General features: G+C 48.2%; 6 protein-coding genes across 6 annotated transcripts; 3 read left to right on the top strand and 3 right to left on the bottom strand.

The window, feature by feature from the left end:
- Positions 1–567: 567 nt before the first annotated feature.
- Positions 568–3,666, bottom strand: EYB26_005384 (uncharacterized protein; the record flags this gene model as incomplete). Its single annotated transcript, XM_054264670.1, has 1 exon — positions 568–3,666. One exon carries the CDS (start codon positions 3,664–3,666, stop codon positions 568–570), a length of 3,099 nt encoding a protein of 1,032 aa, XP_054120645.1.
- Positions 3,667–4,585: 919 nt separating this feature from the next.
- Positions 4,586–7,519, bottom strand: EYB26_005383 (uncharacterized protein; the record flags this gene model as incomplete). The annotated part of the gene is made up of 1 exon (XM_054264669.1): positions 4,586–7,519. One exon carries the CDS (start codon positions 7,517–7,519, stop codon positions 4,586–4,588), a length of 2,934 nt encoding a protein of 977 aa, XP_054120644.1.
- Positions 7,520–8,451: 932 nt separating this feature from the next.
- On the bottom strand, positions 8,452–9,298 carry EYB26_005382 (uncharacterized protein; the record flags this gene model as incomplete). The annotated part of the gene is made up of 2 exons (XM_054264668.1): positions 8,452–8,541; positions 8,591–9,298. The coding sequence occupies 2 exons, from the start codon at positions 9,296–9,298 to the stop codon at positions 8,452–8,454; spliced, it is 798 nt and encodes a 265-aa protein (XP_054120643.1).
- Positions 9,299–10,080: 782 nt separating this feature from the next.
- On the top strand, positions 10,081–13,631 carry EYB26_005381 (uncharacterized protein; the record flags this gene model as incomplete). Its single annotated transcript, XM_054264667.1, has 2 exons — positions 10,081–10,219; positions 10,270–13,631. 2 exons carry the CDS (start codon positions 10,081–10,083, stop codon positions 13,629–13,631), a joined length of 3,501 nt encoding a protein of 1,166 aa, XP_054120642.1.
- Positions 13,632–14,274: 643 nt separating this feature from the next.
- EYB26_005380 (uncharacterized protein) lies at positions 14,275–15,114 on the top strand (the record flags this gene model as incomplete). Its single annotated transcript, XM_054264666.1, has 6 exons — positions 14,275–14,316; positions 14,385–14,453; positions 14,510–14,568; positions 14,626–14,815; positions 14,878–14,986; positions 15,044–15,114. 6 exons carry the CDS (start codon positions 14,275–14,277, stop codon positions 15,112–15,114), a joined length of 540 nt encoding a protein of 179 aa, XP_054120641.1.
- Positions 15,115–16,355: 1,241 nt separating this feature from the next.
- EYB26_005379 (uncharacterized protein) lies at positions 16,356–19,241 on the top strand (the record flags this gene model as incomplete). The annotated part of the gene is made up of 6 exons (XM_054264665.1): positions 16,356–16,485; positions 16,553–16,633; positions 16,702–16,767; positions 16,826–17,085; positions 17,139–18,906; positions 18,961–19,241. 6 exons carry the CDS (start codon positions 16,356–16,358, stop codon positions 19,239–19,241), a joined length of 2,586 nt encoding a protein of 861 aa, XP_054120640.1.
- Positions 19,242–19,319: the final 78 nt, after the last annotated feature.

Raw genomic sequence — 19,319 nt, 5'->3', positions numbered from 1 at the left:
TACAAGTTTCCTTCTATTCGCTGCGTTCTAACTGGCTGTTGGGCTGTCTCACGTAATGGCGCTAGTGAACACACTACTCTGCAACGGGTTAGTCGGTCAACTACGTACCACGAGTAGTAACTCGTTATTTGGGTCCTCGTATGATAGATACATAGTTAGCGTATAGTACGTTGGTTGCTGGGCAAGTCACGCCTCCCTTCAGGCTTCCAGGCTGTTGGGACTTGCCGTCTTCTTGTCGACTACGTACTACATAGTAACTAGTGAACTAGAAGTCCAAAGTGTATTAATTAAATAGGTGTGGTATTATATACATCAAACATCAACCAAATAGATAACAACAACAACAACAACAACAACAACAACAACAACAACAACACGACAAGCAAATGACCATCATGATGTCAGATCTTGCAACTCAAAGTACCTTCACAAAGTACCCCCTAAACGCCATAAAAGGAGGTGGAAAGGGTCAAACATATCAGAAGATTTTTGATGCACTTCGTGAATTCGTGAATTCGTAACTGTTGACTGAACAGGCATAAATAGAAAGACTCACTCGCAGGATGTTTAGGTGGTGCTACCGACTGAGCTGCGTCTCTCACCACCCGTCAACCGATCAAGCGTAAGCGTCGGGCTCGCAGGCAGACTCTGACCCTCCGACAAGGGCATCTGATTCATATTACTGCTGTAATAATAAACGCCATTGAGGCTACCGCTATGTTCATACCCCTGTTGTTGAAATCCCATATCCGGAGTTAAGTCCACGGGACTGTCCTCTGGGATACTGAGAAAGCTGGCTCGATTGGAATGACCAACGGGTCCAGGTTGGGGTGATAGGCTGCCGGTACTGCGAAGGCTGCCGTTACTACCACCAAAGGCGCCACGGCGAAGTTTCATAAGTGCTCCGAGGGACATGTCGTCTTCGTTGTATTCCATATCAACCAATTGAGACAAGCCAGGGTTTGGCGGTGGTTGCTGCGGGACGGCACTTGGACCATGCGTAGTCAGGGAGATAATAGAGTTGCGAGTACTCCATTCGCTCCGTTCGGTAATTGGGGTCAAGCTTGGTTCACGGAAACCTGCGCCGCCACTGCGACTGCGGTTGAGGCCTCCGGCGCCTGAAGGGCCAAAGTATCCGCCGTAAATGGGTTCATCGGTGCAGTTTTCATTATTGGAACGTGCATAAAAGCCGAATTCTTGCCCGTAGAACCCTTCGTCATCATTCTCCAAGGCATCTGCATTGGCTTCGGCGATGATGAGATCGTCGTCAAATCCATCGTCATCATCGTAATTGAAATCATCCAAAAGCTCATCATCAAACCCCGAATACTGAGTGTCATCCGAGATCAGGCCGGGATGCGACTCTGCAAGTTGAGAGTTACTTCCCTGACCAAGTGAATTCTCACTAAGACTAGCGTTTCGTTGAAGGTTACCCGCAGCAGCCTCATCAGCGACTCGAGCCAAAGCGCTATGGAAGGCTTCTAGGTTGTGTTCAGAAAGTACACCTCCAGGTGCTTTTGAGGCTTCACTACCACCGGTAGGTTTTGACGGGGGAAGACAATTTCGGAAATCCCAAGACTCTGGACGAACCTCGCTCGCTAAGCTAGGGACATTTCGAATTTGGGATTCTTTGCTCCGTTGTTCATCCCCTTCTTGCAAAGCGACTGGTATCTTGGTGCCGGGGTAGAACTTGCGTTCATATAGCTGGCCGCTTTCTTCGTCGAATATAGACTCGTCAAATTTATCGTTTTCTTCATTCTCGGGTAAGTCGCCAAAATCTCCGTCGTCATAATACATATCGTCTTCATCTTCTTCTATAAGTGGAAGCGGTTGTCCACTAAGGGTTGTTGTCAAATTCAAGGCATTGGCCGCAATTTCGTCAATGTCGTTCTCGCTCTGGGCGAACCCGTCATCCTCCTCCAAAGAAGCCTCAAGAGCAAGTGGCGCCGTCATATCTACCGACGCATCGCTAACATTTGCGGGCGGGGTGCCACCAGCAGTAGCAATAGCAGTAGCAGCAGCAAGCATGCCCGCCGCCGAATAAGCAGGCATAATTGGACTAGCAACAATAGTAGGCAGCATCGGAATAAATGTAGAGGACTCGGAAATCCTGACTACCCCCGAGAAATTCTGAAATTCGTCGTCGTACTCGTCCTCGGCATCAGCATTGATACCAGGTATCCGCTCCTCAAATCCGCCATCATCTTCCATTGCATCGTAGTCAAAGTCATCATCGTCACCATAGTCACTGAAGCTGGATCGTTCTTGTTGTGCCTTTTCCCTGCGCGCGGCCTCTTTCTTTTTGTGTTTTTCTTCTAATAGTTTCTCCTGAACTGAGGATCCTACGCCGTTCATGTCGAAGCTGAACCGTGACGCGTCACTTTTGAGACGGATGGGGATACTTGAAGCCCGGTTAGGTGCAACTTCAACTGATTTCCGCGGACTCGATCGTGGTGTAGGTTGAATGGAAGCTGGGGGTTGAGGCGTTACAGAAATGCTGGTGTCTTGGTTCTCGTTCTCTTCATCTTCAACTTCAACAGCCGCTTGATGTTGATGATCATGCTCCGGCAGGCTAGACGGCAATCTGCGTGCAAATTCAGGCAACTCAGCAATATCGTGATCAGCATTTGTCAGCAATGATGATTGCAAAAAGCCCTTGTTTTCTATCTGCAAGACTTTTCCATCTTCTTCGAAGTGTTCTTTGAAAACAGGAGAATGCTCGCTATGTCGTGTGACTGCACTTGATGGCAAGCTGCTCTTCTTGACAGACTCACCACTACAGTCTCTTCCGGCTATTTGTGGACGTGGTCGTGGTGCAGAAAAGTCATGGACAATATTACCGCGAATTCGAGGATCGTAATCGTCTGGAATCGCAGGTACCAGATTCCTGCCCCTCAGGCTACCTTCATCAACGCGTGATCCAGTGAATTGAGAAGAACGCCGACGTGCCAATAAAGTCATGGGATTCAAAAGATGACGTTTGGTCTTGCCATGCTTCTGTTGGCTCGAATGCTCTTGCTGTGGTTGTAGTTGTTGCTGTTGTTCATGATAAAAGATATCCGACCTCAATTCCTTCAATGTAACGCCTCCAATAAACCCAAGCTCCCCGTCAACATTCGTATTGATCCGTAAATCCTTCCCGACAGTCTTGCTAGGGCGGTGGTCCTCAGCTTGATTGCGATTGAACCCCAACCTCCACGATCCATTATTCGACTTTTGCTGCGACTGCATATCCGGTTGATTTCCATGCGCGTTCGACGGCGGCGACTGAATCGGCTCCACCGACAACATTGACTCTTCATTATTCGCCGTGTTCCCAGGACTCGAATGAGGGCGCACAACATTATCGGTTGACGTCGTGGATGGTACTCGAAGATTAGTATACGAATGCTGCGAGCTCAACGCCGTTGACAAGCGCTTATCTCCTCCCGTACCCAGGTATACCACAGACTGCGGCCGCTGCTCATATTCTGGCAAGTCTTGTCCATCAATATACGTCTCACCCAATGTCGTCGATGCTGGTAAGCCTGGAAGACGGGGCGGGATATTTAGAGTTGGTGAATATGCCCCCCCTACTGCATTCCCTACAGGCGAGACCGAACCGGGGGCAGGGCTCGTTCGACGATGATCGCGACGCCAGTACGAGAAAACGGCGGACGGGGGCATGGTCGTTGTTGTACTGTACCGGCGGCGCTCGGGTGAGAAAATGTCAAATAATGTCGCACCACTCGGGGAACATGTTGATAACTAGATCTTCATTGTGGTATAACAGTAGTTGTTTTGTGTCATGAGACAAACTGAAAAATATATAAAAGTGATGGAGTCCAAACAAGAATGAGAGGTTACATTAATGACGAGGACTAGCTAGCTGACAGTGGCAGATCATCCAATGTTTTGTTGTTGAGCTAGGCCCACACGTGCTGACTGCAATGCGATCTATAAAAAGAACGTTATAGAGGTCGTGCGTCTAAACGTAAGATGCAAGGAAGTGTAGAAAACAAGCAGATGGTTCAACAAACATAAATAAGATTGAAAAAAGGAAAATGAAATGTAAAAGTCCAAGGAAGAAGACACATTCCTGGCATGTTTCAGTTGTTTTATTTATTCCTGCAAACGGTAGGGCGGGCAGAGGTGCGGGCCAACCCAGAGAAGTTAAGATCATGGCAACAGGGGGGGCTCGGATTCGAAAGAATGTAGACATTGACACTAGATGATATGAAGAACTGAGACAGGCTGCGAGGTGACATATACTCAACAAATTAAGATTTCTGTAATGGGACAGATACAGACCGTTCAAGGTTGAAATTGAAGTTATGTTAATCTATAACTAGCTCTGGAATACTAAAAGTACTTGTTCTCCTGAAGTCATCTGACACCCAAGAAAGACAAAATCTGTATTAAAGAAAAGGCTAATGGACTCGTACAAAAGTAGACGAGAAGAAAACTGGGGTATGACTCGACATAATAATCAGAACACCTCCGGATACGCTATGCTAATGCGAATTGCTCATATGCGGGGAAGTATCGTTCCCAAAAGAAATTGAAATCGTACAAGTTTGAACACCTGCCCAATCGATAGAATACTCTATCTGCCAATACTCTGGCGCCATCGGTCAATGATATCAGCTTGTCTCGGGTCAATAATATTCTGCTGCATCATCGTGGCATTGTGTGGGTATTGCATGCTGGCGCCGTAAGCGGTCATACCTGCAGCAACACCAGGCATAAATGCAGCATTGTATGGCATATTCCCGTAAGCCGGCTGGGTTTCGTAGTCAGGCATTGAAGGATGGTGATTGGGGGTTTGTGCAAGGCCAGCGTGGAAGGTCATGCTAGGTGGTACAGTAAAACCGGTGGACAATCGTTGGGTATGGACAGAACCTGGTCTCAAAGATGTCTGACGAGCATGGGCGTTACCAGAGACAGGGAAACCAGCTTTAGATGCGGGATATGCTGAAAGAATATCAGCCATACTTCGGCTAGCTCTCACGTTCTTCGATTGTGCCTGCGCAGCTTCAGCTTGTAGACGTTTTCTACGCTGAGCTAATGTCTCCTCCTCTTCCTGCTCCACCACCACCACCTCCTCTTCTTCCTCCTCATTCGTAACGACCTTTTCAACTGCCTTAGTAGTCGGCTCTGGTTCTTTGGCCACAGGCTTGTTTGGTAAAAACCTGCCCAGTTCATTCATGATTTCAGTCTCAAACTCAGTCGAGATAACGCTCTTTGTCTTATCCTTCTTCTCCTGCTTGAGACGACGAAGTCGCTGAGCAAGAGTCTCGCCTTCGTCCTCGCTGTCGGATTCTGGCGCAGCGGATGACTGCAGCCGTGTCATTGCGCTAGCGCGTTTATTAGGCATCGCTGTAGGAATCGCCTCTCCTCGTAGTCGTGCTCGACGCTTACTCAACGGCTCGTTCTCTTCAAGCTCTCGGCGTTCCATGAGGCCCAGAGGTCGCTCCTCTTCAGCGGGGTTCTTGTTGCCATACAATATCCCAAGCGGTATATCTTCGTCGTCAGCATCATCGGGATTCACAGCGGCCTCAGCCTCCCAAGCTAAAGTAACGTGTTTCTGTCGTCGTTTATTGCTTTGTGCTTGAGCAACAGCGTCGAGCTCCAATAATGTCGAGTGCATTCCGTTGGGAAATGCTTTGGCTGCTGAACGGTTTCGCTGTTTCTGTTCCTCCTTCCTCATCTGCAATTCTGCAAGAAGCGTTGTTGGGCGACCAAATAGCATTGACTCGTCGTTGTCGAATCTCTCCGGCTCACTGATTCCATCTTCTTCGTCATCGTCTTCTTCATCAGTTGTGTCTTCCTCGCTATCATGTGTACCACTAGATTCAGCGTCCGATGAAAATGGCGAATGAGAACCATGTTTATTCTCGGAGCCACCAGGGTGCATTGGGTCTCCTTCGGCTGCCTCTGTGTCAGAGTATGCGTGCAATCCTTGACCTGGGACGAAAAATGCACTTTCACGAGGGCCAGGACCTGTTCTAGTTCCATCTTTACCGCCCTTCCCAGCCAACAGTCGAGACGCGCGCTTTTTGTCCGCCGACCCATAGACCTTGGCTCCAGCACTACCCACAATTGGATGATCTGTAAACGCAGAAACAGGCGCATGGGTAGAAGCGTCTAAAATACTGTCCAGAGTACTAACTGCAGAGCGGTCTTTCAATTGAACTTCAAGAGTTGCGAGATTGGATGATGGCTGATCAAAAAAGACACTGGCTCGTAACTGCGGAGGAAGAGTTGAAAGCCTCTTGCTAGCACGTTGGTCATGTATTTCCTCGGCCTTGGCCTCCTTGTCTGCAGCGCTTATCATGCCCATCAACTGTGTGCGACGTTTCTCGTTATTGACTTTTGCGGATTGTTTCGAAAGACGCTGCGGAAGGTTGAGAAATTTGGGTATGGGAGCTGGATAGAAGACCATATCTTTGCCGGCTTGTGGTTCTTTGAGGGGTTCAGCGGACGTCGCTAATGGTGGCCTGTTCAGTGACAATTGACGCGATAGACCGGGCTCTTTTGGATGTGGAACGAAATGGACACCGTCGAAATCGAGGAAAAGATTGGTCACCTGTTGATACGTATCGGTCGACTGCGCAGTTAATGGCCGATCAGGCGCCGCCTCCTGAAACGTTTCGTCAGCTGCGTACGGATTGTGCAATTCGACCTCATTGTTGCGAGCATGAGCTGGTAATGGACGTGGCGTCAAAATAGGGACATCTCTATCGTCAAAAGTATCGACTGCAGTAGTTTCCATTTCTTCCTCGTGTCCTGGTTCGTGAATCTCTTGTAACGGCGAGGTAACGGAGGTCGACCGAAATCGTGAACCCGAGATGATCGACCCACGTGGCGACGTAAGAAACCCTCCGGGAGAGTATCCTCCTGAGCGAGCGGCAGAATTCACAGCAATAATAGAGTTCGACAAGGAACCGATCGACATCTCACGCGTTGACGGAGAATCGGGACCCTGATGAGCTGAGGAAGCGGAAGAGCGTCGCTTTTGCTCAAGATCTAGCTTACGGAGCTCGACCCCTAAGTCGGAAGAAGTCATGCTGAGGCGCTCGGCACTCTTCTCTAGCCTCTCAATATTTCCGACATAAGCGCCTTGTAACGATTGTAAATCAGGGGTCGGGTGGCGTAATGGGATGGAAACATCGCTCGAGGTGCGAACTAGCGGCTCCGTGGATCGTGGTGCTATCTCCGCCCCGATGGAGGTCAAGTCGACGGCCGTTGAAATTTGGCGAGCGCTATGTGCCTCAGCCGCTGGAATTGGTTTATTTTGTTCGACATTCTCTGCATAGTCGTCGTCTTCGATTAATTCGTAGCTGGATGAATGATTTATGTCGCTAGGATTTATGCTGTCGATCAAATTTCCCCGTCCCTGCTGGACAGAAGCGATCGACTCGTGTGCTTGGTGCCCCGAACTAGCAGGCTCGACAGAGGGATGATCCGCGATATCTGAATCGCCTGACTGAGATGCAGCATCATTATCGTCAACCTGAGCAACAAGATTGTAGTCCATTGTGAGAGATGGCACTAAGAGTGGTGCAGGCAAAGGCCATCAAAGCAGGAAACAAGAGTTTGTTCAGCGTTGGCGACTGGTTTGTGAGGGTTGTTGTGCCAAGATAAGGGATCGTCAAGTGGCAGGGAAGATAAGAAAAGTGAGTGGATGAATGGGCGATCGGTGATAACTAAGAAGCCAAAGGCCAACTCTTAACTTATGTGTTACTCCTTCATTGTGCAGACAAGGGATCATCAAGGAATCAAGGAATCAAGGATACGACCAAGGCCAAGTCTGAGTTTTCGCGACAAACGAAATAAATCTAGGTTATTTCTTCTTTGACTTGGAAGGGTGGGTTACTGGTCCTTCCTGCAACATTCCTTGGCCAGGAAGGGCTCCAGAGCTAATAATAACAATGACAAGCTCAGAATATCCAATTGACTTGAGGGATCAGCCGTACCGCCACGGCCATAGTACCATACTCCTCGTAGTATGTGGTACACATCACTCCATTGTAAGAAGTTGAGACATTCAGTGCCCACCGCCCACCGCCCACATCTGCGGTGGAGTTGTGTCTGGGTCTGGGCTTGTCAGTGTTGAAACGGTCGGTACCTGGACTAAATACGAATATTGTGTAAATGGTAAAGCCTAAATCCTAAAAGAAGACCATCTATCTATTCGAGAACAGTGTCGCACATCCACGGGATGGTGCACACAGCCTACACCTACGTACAAATACTACATGTACATAGCAACGCATGCTCAGCTGGAATGACAATGTTTCAGTTGGATTGTGACTATTTCAAGACATTACAAGAATTACTGACTCCACTTGTTACCCGAGGCTGGCTTCGTGTATCGTCAGTCGTTACGGACTTACAGTACGGTAAAGGGCTATTACTATGTCGTATAGTATCTACTAGGTTAACTAGTTATACAGTTACTCTGTAGAGCTATAAACTCCAAGTGTGAGTCCCAGATAAATTGACTGTATCCGATTGGAACATGACCTTGGTGCCCCCATTGTTGTTCCATTGATTCTTCTGTGTCATTGTTAGCCCGGTTGCTACTAAAAAGTGTCTTGAGACTTACAATTCGATATTGCTCCTTGGTGGCTTGCTTTTCCCATTTCTCTGTCACTGCCTTGGTACATGCCCATGCGCTCGCAGAGGCGAACTCTCTCCACATATCGTTCTTATGGCAATCGGCGTAGTCACTTACGCCCTTGACAATAAGCGTAGGAAGCTGGTCCCATAACCCGGCCGCCTCCATCTCAAAAGCAATGACCTTTTCCGCCTTTGCAATTCTGTCACGATCAGTGCCAGACTTCATAACCGAATCGCTGGCTGCAACAGCGCCAAAGTGAATGCTAGGCTCATTATGGGATCGTTCTCGAGAACTCTTGGGGGGACTTCCGGCCAGCACCTTGTCCTCGTGTGCGCCAGGAAATCTGGCGGTCCCAAAATCGGGCTTGTCAAGGAGCACATGGAGATAGCTTAACGTGGTTGCGGTGATATTCTGTTTGTCAGATTCTAATTTCGCAAGGAAGGATCCAATCTCGGGTGGCGGTTTCCTCAAGTTGTCTCGGGTTGTGTCCTTCCTGTTGAAGCCACTTGGGGTTTGCCGTCCAAAGTCCGTTTGGACGACACTGGTTCCGATAATCACATCTCCAAGAACTATTTGCTCTCTGTTAGCGCCTTCGGGCACTCCGCCGCATATTCCAACAAGTAGCACGAGCTTCAAGTTTCTGAATGTGGACTTGAAAGTAGATGCCGCCGTTGCAGCATTTACCTTGCCCATTCCAGGCAGATGCGCCAGCACTACCCCATGCTGTCCGATTGATCCTTTGGTGTATGAATTCAAATCGCCCCGTTCCTTACCATCGAACTGATTATCGCTATATATACTATGGAAAATCTCCTTGGCGGCAAGTGCTTCCAGGGGGGGGGGCACAAATGATGCCAATCTCGAAATCGGAGTTTGGGGTCGCTTCTGGATTCATCCTGTGATATACAGTGAACAGAAAACCGGCAGTGATTGCTACATGTATTCGGTGAGAACGAGGGGAACAGCCATAATTAAGAGAAGAGCATTACTGTCGACAGCCTTGCTTGGATACTTGGAATGGTTGGTGCCAATATACATAGCCTTGTTCGCCCCCGAGAACATTTGACTTTTTCAATGAGCTTCTACACGTGCTGTCGGGCACTCACGTAGGAAGTCATCCCAGCCTTTCCCAACAAATTCCAGAAACTTCAGAAACAACCAGCTTTCAAAGAGTCCCATAGTAACTGCAGTGTTCATACCCTTCGACACTCTTCTTACAAAAGAGAAAGCACGGCTCTGAGATATTATCACAAGTGTCAGCCGGTGGTGATGGGATGTACTACTTGACGTCGAGGCAGAATTACAGGTTGCAGCCTGGGTGTCATGATTCGAATCATTATCGGCCTGTAGTTGGTCTTGCTTATTTCTTGGTCGTCCGGCCAACAGACAGACAAAACTGAGGGTGAGCGCTCGCATTTCTGTGATACGGCACCGAACTCCTCTATTGCACTCGAACATGGGCCGGGCACAGCGATATGGATTCAAAAGATAATACTTTCAATACTTTTAATAATTATGGGGCCAGATATGGAGTGCAAGCTCAAAGTTTCAATAATAATGGATCTATGACTTTTAACACCACAGGGTTCAACCAGGGAGAGGACGAAAAGAAGAGTAAGTTACTATAATCCTGATAACATTCATTTCATCACTGATCAGCCCAGGATGTCTCCGCACTCTATTTTTCAACGACTATGACACACGAAAACAAGACATTTCAAAGGTATCCAAAGAGACCTGTGACTGGCTTCTAGAAACGCCCGAATTCGAACAGTGGCGTGATCGCTCCAATTTAACAGAAAGCAATGGAGTGTTTTGGCTGAAGGGAAAGCCTGGTAGCGGCAAATCTACCATGATGAGGCACATCTCACATCAACTACAGAAGTCTCATGACTCTGTCTTACTGGAACATTTCTTCAACGCCCGCGGAAGCGGCCTAGAGAAAACCTTTCTAGGACTCTTACGATCACTTGTTTTTCAACTTTTGAACGAAATCCCGGAATTCTGCCCTACATTTATTCTCATTTATCGCAAAAAGAACCTGAACCTAGGACAGTGGGAATGGCGGCAGAGCGAGCTCCGTAACTTTTTGCAGTCTAAATTAAAGAGCTACGAGCGCGAGTTGACCATCCTGGTAGACGCACTAGACGAATGTAGTTTCGATGAAATAACGTCGGTCGTGTCATTTCTTGAAGACTTGGGTTTGGATGCAGTGCAAGCGAAAACCAATCTCCGGATCTGTTTGTCCAGTCGCCCTTATCCTAACGTCAGCATGAAAAAGAACCTCGAACTCACTCTTGACGGCAATGCTAAGCACGATAACGACATCAAAAAATATGTCGAGACTAAACTAAACACTAAAATCCCAAATATCCGAAAGATAGAAAAGGGGATTCTCCAAAAGGCAAATGGTGTCTTCCTTTGGGTTGTCCTCGTTGTTGAAATGATCAATACAGCCGTCGATCGTGGGCGTGTGGAAGAGATTCAGAAGACGCTTGACGACATTCCAAGTGATCTTGACGACTTTTTCGAAAGGGTTATCTTCAATGGCCCAGAAAAGAATCCCGAGACACTTCTCATGTTTCAACTTGTTCTATTCAGCAAAAAACAATTAACTCCAGCAGAGCTCGTGTTTGCTGTGGTTGCAAGATTTCACGAGGGCTACCTGAAGCCCAAGAGTCAATTTGAAATGAATGATGACATGCTTGAAGCCCGGATCGTCGATTCTTCTAAAGGATTGATCGAAGTATCTAGAACGGAATATAGTAGTAGAGTTCAGTTCATACATCAAACTGTTACGGACTTCTTCCTTCGCAACAGAAGACTCGAGAGGCATTATCCTAAACTTGAGCCAGACGCTATAGCTGCGAGCCATGACCGACTACGAGCTTCCTGTCTAAACTATATTGAGAAATTTCCAATTGATTCCCAATCGCACAAAGATCAGTCCGCTCGCGAGCTGAAAGCTGAGTATCCATTTCTCGAGTACTCTGCAATGTATTTGCTAGATCATGCTGAAGCTGCGCTGCAAGGCCATCAGTTTGGTATTAAGAATGACGGATGGCTCCTATCACCAGACCAATTCCAGACTTGGAAGCGCATTTTGTTTGCCATCGAGAAGCCTGAGTACCTCCATGGAGATCTCAACACTGGCTTGATATATATTCTCGTCCTTCATGAATTCCATAATCTTTTTGAAGTGGCCTTGAGGGGCAGTGATGTGGATATCAACACTCAGGGAGGGATATTCAACAATGCTTTGCAGCTAGCTGTGAAAAAACGAGATGAAATTTCCACGAAGATGCTGATTGAATTTGGTGCCAATGTCCATATCAATGGGGGTTACTTTGGCACGGTTCTACAGGCCGCATTGGCCCTAGAGAACCATAGTCTTGTGTCTACAATTATAGAGAAAGGCACCGATTTGAATGCTACTGGCGGGGTTTTTGGAACTGTACTCCAGGCAGCAGCCGCTCGAGGAAATCTTCAAGTCCTGAAATCTCTTCTTGAAAGAAGTGCTGAAGTAAATGTTGACGGTGGAATTTATGGTAGTGTGCTTCATGCGGCTATAGGAAGCCAAAAGGTCGAGATTTTCCAACAGCTACTACATGCAGGAGCTGATGTGAATAGCCACGGCGGAATCTACGGATCTGCGTTGGATCTAGATAAGATATCTGACAAAGGCCCTACCATGTTTGACTTGAATCAGCCATTTTTCGTTGCATTGGCGGTTGGAACCATTTGCCTTGAGAATGGTCCAGCAATAGTGTGGGCTGCAAGAAGTTTGGAGAATGATCAAGTCAAGTTGCTTCTTGAAAATGGTGCAGATGTAAATGCTGCCAGTGGGCCTTGGAAAACCGACGTTCATAAGGTGCATCAGATAGATAATGTGCGCGGCATGTCTCTTAAGTACGAATTAGGCATGACAGCCCTGATCTGGGCAGCTCGAAGAGGAATGAGAGACATGATTGAGCTCCTAATGGAACATGGGGCCGATATAGAGGCACATTCATCCTCCGGCGAAACAGCGCTACTCGCGGGATCAGAAGCCGGGCACAAGGAAATAGTGAAATTTCTGATCGATCGTGGGGCTAATCTGTCTGCAAAGGATAGTTTTGGACAGACTGCTCTTTATAAAGCAGCCGCTAATGGCCATGTCGATATCATGCGCCTACTTCTCAAACACGAGGATTTCCACGACACCCATTTTTGTAGTGACCACGATGTGATCACATGTACAAACATTAAAACAATTATTGTGAACGGTGGAATCTCCTCGGTTTGGTCCGGTAAGTACAACGAGTTTGGGATGAACCATTCAATCCAATGCTTGGTCATGAACGGAGGCTTTCTATACGCAGGTCCGAAAATGAAAAACTGTGGCGTGTATATTGAGAAACTTGAAATCAATGGCAGCATATGTTATTTTGATATGGAAGATCTTCTTGAGCTCCGCATTGGGAGGCTTGAGGTGAATGGCGGTTCTTTTCATTTGAAGTTGGGAGATTGGAGTGGCCACAAAATTGGCAGCCTCGAGTTAAATAACGGACATCTGTCCATAAATGCAGCACGAGGCAGTATGGAATTCGGAAGTGTTATATTTTTGGGAGGGTCATTCAATTGCAATTCGCATAAGACCCCCTATGTCGTCCAACAAGTAATGCTCGGAAGCACACTATCGGATTCATCCAAAAGCCGATGCATAGCAGATCCTGTATCTGGCCTGCCAGATATATATATGAAGCGCTCAGATGGTCAGATAAAAGAGTATGGGACTATTCAACCTGGAGGCCAGAACATCCGGATGAGCATCGCACCGAGCCCACTTTATGTGGCTGCCCAAAATGGCCATCTGCAAGCTGTACAGCTTCTTCTAGAGTCAGGGGCGAATTTTGACAAAGAATCGCCTGTAATGAACCCCTTGCACGTAGCCCGACAGCGTGGCTATAATAGAATTGTAGGGCTTTTGAAAGATGTGGGGCAAGAAAGAGGCGAGAAAAAGAAGGAAATCAGAAGCACAAGATAAAAGCGAGAGGACAATAATCAGAACAGCAATAGATGATGGTAAAACAGGGGGGAGACGAGGGGGGTTCTTGGATGCTTTAACCCTGGGTGGTAATATCAAGCAGAACAGTGTCGGAGGTATCGGATATCTGAAATTGAGTGACCCTAGGAGTCTGAACTATATTTGTATTAGGCACAGTACCACGAAATATGTGTTCGCACCCTTGTGCGGATATTACCGGTATTTGGGGTGCGAAACACTTATTTCATCCCACTGTATGTTAACAAGAACGAGAACTAACAAGATGACAGCTGAAAACTAGAATGCATCTTCCTGGGAGCAAGCCTGTACTCAAGCCTAAACGGGGCTTGCTCTATACCTAGTGTGCTCCCACCGGAGCATGCCTACAAAATCCCTTACAAAGCTATCAAAGATGAAGCTATTCCCAAGACCGACCTTGTACCTTCTGCGTGTTTGGCGACTTCGCCGCCTAAGGCAGCAATCGGGACAAACGCGACTTTTCGATTTTCACGTGACGTAACGCGATCCCAGATGCGCGAACCAATCAATTCCGCTGCGGGGCATGCAGAATGTTTTGTTGCGTGTTGCTTTCAACGCATCCTTCGCCAGAATTAATATAATTAAGCTCGTCTGATCTGGTACCATGTCCTATTACGACATTGATGCCATCTTGACGGACGCTCAAGTATGTATTTTCGTTCGCGGGTGGAAGCGATGAATGCGCAGGCTAATTGATCGCCTCTCGATTTACAGAAGCTACCATGCAAATTTGAACTGGAAGTGCCGGGTCTCGGGTTCCTTGAGGGGAACCCAGGTGAAAATGTGTGTTCTTCCGACAAGGCCAAATAGACAATTGCTAATTCAAATGATGGTCGCAGATCAAGACAGGAACACAGGTAGACTTGCCGTTATGGCTCGGCGAGATGCTTTCCATCGGGTACGCCGATTACACTTTAATGACTCTCCGTTGAGCGCGCGTCTAATGAAAGTACAGTGCTCGTCTCGGTACATCGCGTCTAGTGACTCTAGATCTACCATCGGCACTCTCCGAACGCGTCCTGAATGCCCTCAAAGCAGACCCTCGTACTGTTGACCTTCGATCGCTGGCACCGCATTTTTATAGTCTTGGAATCAGAGTGTTGGAACTGTTCGAGGAAGATAATATGGCGGATATATTGAGTGATGTAAGTGCTGGAGTCAATGAATCTTGTCAGAGCCGTCGTGATCGCTGATGATGCCTCAACAGACATTCCGGAGAAGAGCATCGGAAATCGCAGACCATGCCCACAATTCGCGTGGTGCTCTGGGTGAGGGTGTCGAGTTCCTCAGAGGGTTGGATGAGACCGAAAGACAATGTATGCCTATCTTGGTTGCCTAGATAGCCGTGAACCGATCAGCTGACAGAGACTTAGTGTTCCGTATAGCTCACGACAGCGCCAAGGAGATTCGGATCTGGGCAGGCGAAGCTAAAAAGTCGAAATAAAGTCGCGACAGACGGTGGCTTGTTTCATGTCACGACGTCACGAATGGAGTTTAGAGTGTTAATGCTTTTGTCGATACCATTGCCGTAGGGAGACCGTGCGATAGATATATACGTGGGAAGGAGTCAAACTATATAAATTAGAGTAGCAGTGGCTTTGGTTGCACTTTTCTCCTCATCTCGGTAGATCGGGCGTGTCGGTGTTCTTTCGTCATTTCTTGGTCCATGCGGGGGCTAGTCCGATTTGAAGCCGGACTCTTGTTTACTACTGCGTACAGAGTAGGACTTGTTTATCATCATCCAATACAAAGCACTCCGTCCAATTGCGCTTGAGGACAACGATTGCCGTTTGTTTCAGAGATGAAGGTGTCATTGTCAAATCCATTAATACGTACTACGTACTACAGAGTACATACTAGTTACATATGCTACTACGGAGAGACACGAAAAGGAGTCTTTCCTGTCTAGGCTTAATGCAAGGGGTAATCCGAGCCAACCACCGCTGCGGGCACTCTTCCGATTGGCGTCCCAAGACACTAATGCGTGGTATGGCCCGTGAAGCTCGAAGCCTCCTCTTGTTCTTCGCACAAACATCCAATCACCACGTCTGGTCTCGTATCAGCTCTATCGCCATCCAATCACCCCCTCGGGATGCAGACCCGTTTTCGAATTGGCCCGTCACGTCTCGAGACTCTAGACAAACCATGGCGTGCGCTAGGCTTTTTCACTGACAAGAAATCCTCACGGAGTCCTTCCTCCTGATTGTCGGCTCGACTCGTCACAATTACTATCTATCTTCCCGACTTCAGTCTTTGCTGTTCTTATTGTCTCGGACCCCGCGATGCTGTTTTGTGTGTATTCAGTCTACATCTGATGCTTCGTTGAAACTCAATTTACTGCTCCGATGCAGTCCTTCGTTCGTACTTGAGGCACCTGTGCGGAGTGCAGCGTACCTCTTCTTTCTTTTGTGCGAACTCAACACCCCCTCGCATATCTGCCACCCCTTTATGTCGACTTCAACGCGCTTTGTCGTCGCCCTCGCTGGACCCGCCAATCAATGATCGCCCAAGCACTGCAACTGCTAGTAATTCGAGGCCAAAATAACCTCCGACACTAGGTGCGCGTCTGTAGCCAAAGAAAAGTGCCGCACCACTTGCCAGGAAGGGAGGTCCCGCCTTCCGCATTATTCGACTTTTGCTCCGTACCTTTTAAGCAGACCTTTGGTCTGCAACTGCTCGGCCAGTATGAGTCTCTTCGATCAGAGACGCAGGCAATCACCCTCTCCTTCACCGTCGCCTTCACCATCACCCTTCTTACAACGTACCCGCGGTGTGTCTCCGACGCGACGGACATCCTCAAGAAGACTTTCTTCCCGTGAGCTTATTCTTGTTGATTCTTCTATTGGTCACATCCACAATACTAACAACATTCGGATAACAAGGTCCGACTGACACTGCACACCCCCTTCGTCATTCATCCTCTCGAAAGATATCTCGCAACAACCCACCCCACGTTAATAACGGTATGCTATGGAGAAAGAAGGCTACAGCATGCAACTTTACCTTTGACCGCTAATTGTTTACATCTCAGATATTGCAAAATCCCAGTTTGCCATTATGAACTCACGGCCACACACTCCTGTTCACCAAGATTTTGGTACGCGTCTCTTCGCCAATCTTCCTGGCCCTACACTATTAACCGCCATATACAGCAGCTAGCACCGACACTTCCTCCACAACACTCGTCAACCCAACGTCGACCATTCTTCAAGACTTGATCAAAGAACAACGCGCGACTCGAAGTGCCCGGAAGACCCCTCAACTGTCAGAAGATGTTGATAACAGGCCCACGACCGCTGGGTCGCAACCCCTGACGGCAGAGAACAGTCCCTCTGAGAAACAGCGACGGATCAATAGTTTTGCATCCTCTGGCCAGAAACAGCCACGTGATATGGGCATTCGCGAGATGGATCAGGTTTGAACCCCTCCTGACAGGTATTAAGTCATTGACTAACGGTAAAACAACAGTATGTGTCAAAGATGAACAAGCTGAACTTCGACTTGAAACTTGAAATATTCCATCGCAAGGAACAGATTGCCGGCCTAGAGAAGAGAATGGAGCGCATGCATGAGATGGAGGAGGAGCTGAAACGGATGCACGATTTAGAGGATGAACTAGACGAGCTGCGAGAAGTCGAGGAGAACAACCAACGGTTGCGAGAGGAAAACGAACAACTACAGTCAGAACTCGATCGAAGAGACCAAGCTATTAGCGAGGCTGTGGAGTTGATTTGTCATTTAGAGGCAAAGGTCGAGGAGTTGCAAACCGGTCGTGGAACCACACCGCTACCCAAGGATGGTGGCTTCAATGCAGTCGCTGATGTCTCTGAAGTGCGCACGCCTAGAGCGCAAACCTTCGTGGACATTCCTGATCGGACATCCTCAAGAAAGGGAACAGTCCGTCGGCCCCGCAAATCGCCCTCTTTCTTGCGTGAAGAAAATAGGAGCACTGCTGCTCTCCGAAGCCTATTCCTACAAGAAGAAAATAAATCAGTGCGATCAGTCAGTGCATCGACTAGAGGGACTACTGTTGACTCAATAGCGGACCCCCCATCACCAAGATTGAGTATCCTGAGTGAATGTAGCTACTTTGCTCCACATGATCCGGAGCCTAAGGGAACCGGATTCGATCATTTGGATCGCTTGGATCAAATGACTCTGGTCAACAACGAACACTCAGCTGTGGCCGCTACTCCTACAAAAGATCTGCACAACGGCCATCTCTCTGATCGAATTAGCGACTGGATGTATTTTGATCAGCGCAGTTCACAAAGAAAAACCAGCAACGGCAATCGATACCGAGCTCGTGCTGTGTCTGACGTTTCTAGAGGCTCACACGTACCTATCACCCATCTCGACGAGCCGTTTCAGCCGATGCGCAAGACCGGACGTACTCAGCAACTTAGCCCACGTCAACAGCACTTGGCTGAGTTCGGAGGCAACCTGCCGCCAACTCCTGATACAATGAGCACATTTCGCCCTGCTTTCAAAAACGGATCTAATGTTAGCCTTCCCATGGATAAACTTACCAGAAGCGTATTGAGCCGACCACGCTCAGCGGACGAACTTACAACACGAAGTATTAGCATGAGCACTCGTTCTGATGGAATCGATACTGCAGCAAGTGTGGTTTCACAGCTTAATGCGCAGAATAGTCCTACCAACCTATATTCATTCAACCATTATGGCAGAGGTTCGGCAAAAGCCACTTGTGTGTTAGGACCCGGAAGCCCGAGTAGTCCAAGAATAAGCTGCTACGGTGGAGATCTTCTTTTCAATGGAGAAGGCGCTGAGAATGTGGTCCGCACATCATCTTCTGAATCTATTACTCCAGCGTTGACGCCACAGGAATGGCTGGAAGCAGCAAAGGCTGAAGACGAAACTAGCAAGGTGGAGCATCCTAGCCCAGAGCTAGAAGCTGAAGAGAAGTTGCATGAAGAGTTTGGAAAGGACGACTCTGCCGATGAAATCACAATCGAAGATGCCCATACTCCACGTAACCCACCGCTTCGCCTTCATGCCTGGGCTACCGAGTCTCAACCTATGCCGGAGGTGCAGCAACATCGCAGACGCCTGTCACTACGCCCTCGATTCTTAACTCGAAACCGCCAGTCACAGGATACACAGCCGGAGTCGGTGGTTACTTCCAATACCATACTTTCGCCTATTCCGCATAGGAATTTGTTGATTAGGCACCGACGAACTAGCTCAGGACCTGGGCTTAATTCCGACGAAGGTGCCTCTCCTGTTGGTCGTACATCTGGCCGCACACTGACAACGCCACTTTCAGATCGTCGTCCTTCGACAGCTTCACGGCTAATCACTTCTGACAGCCCAGAGCCTCGCAGCAAAGGATCTCTTTTGTTGGGTTGGATGAAAGGCTCACACAACAAGGATACTGAGTCATCTCCTACTGGCCACCTAGGGTTTGCTCGGTCTACGACAGAACGGCCCAAATCTACCGCCAGCATTGACGTTTCTTCTTTGAATCTTGCTCGAGGCGGCGAGTTAGCAACACCTGATGATGAACCCGCCTGGCGGGCTCGGAGACGTTCTCGAAGGATGGTATAGACTGCCTTTAGCACCACCACAACTTACACCTGTACCATACTTAGCATATCATCTCAACCACTCGTTAACGGCCGCCAA

Source organism: Talaromyces marneffei, chromosome 4 (genome assembly GCF_009556855.1).
Source record: "Talaromyces marneffei chromosome 4, complete sequence".
Lineage (NCBI taxonomy): Eukaryota > Fungi > Ascomycota > Eurotiomycetes > Eurotiales > Trichocomaceae > Talaromyces > Talaromyces marneffei.
Note: the sequence above shows the minus strand (reverse complement) of the source record. Positions and strands in the feature narration are given on the sequence as shown.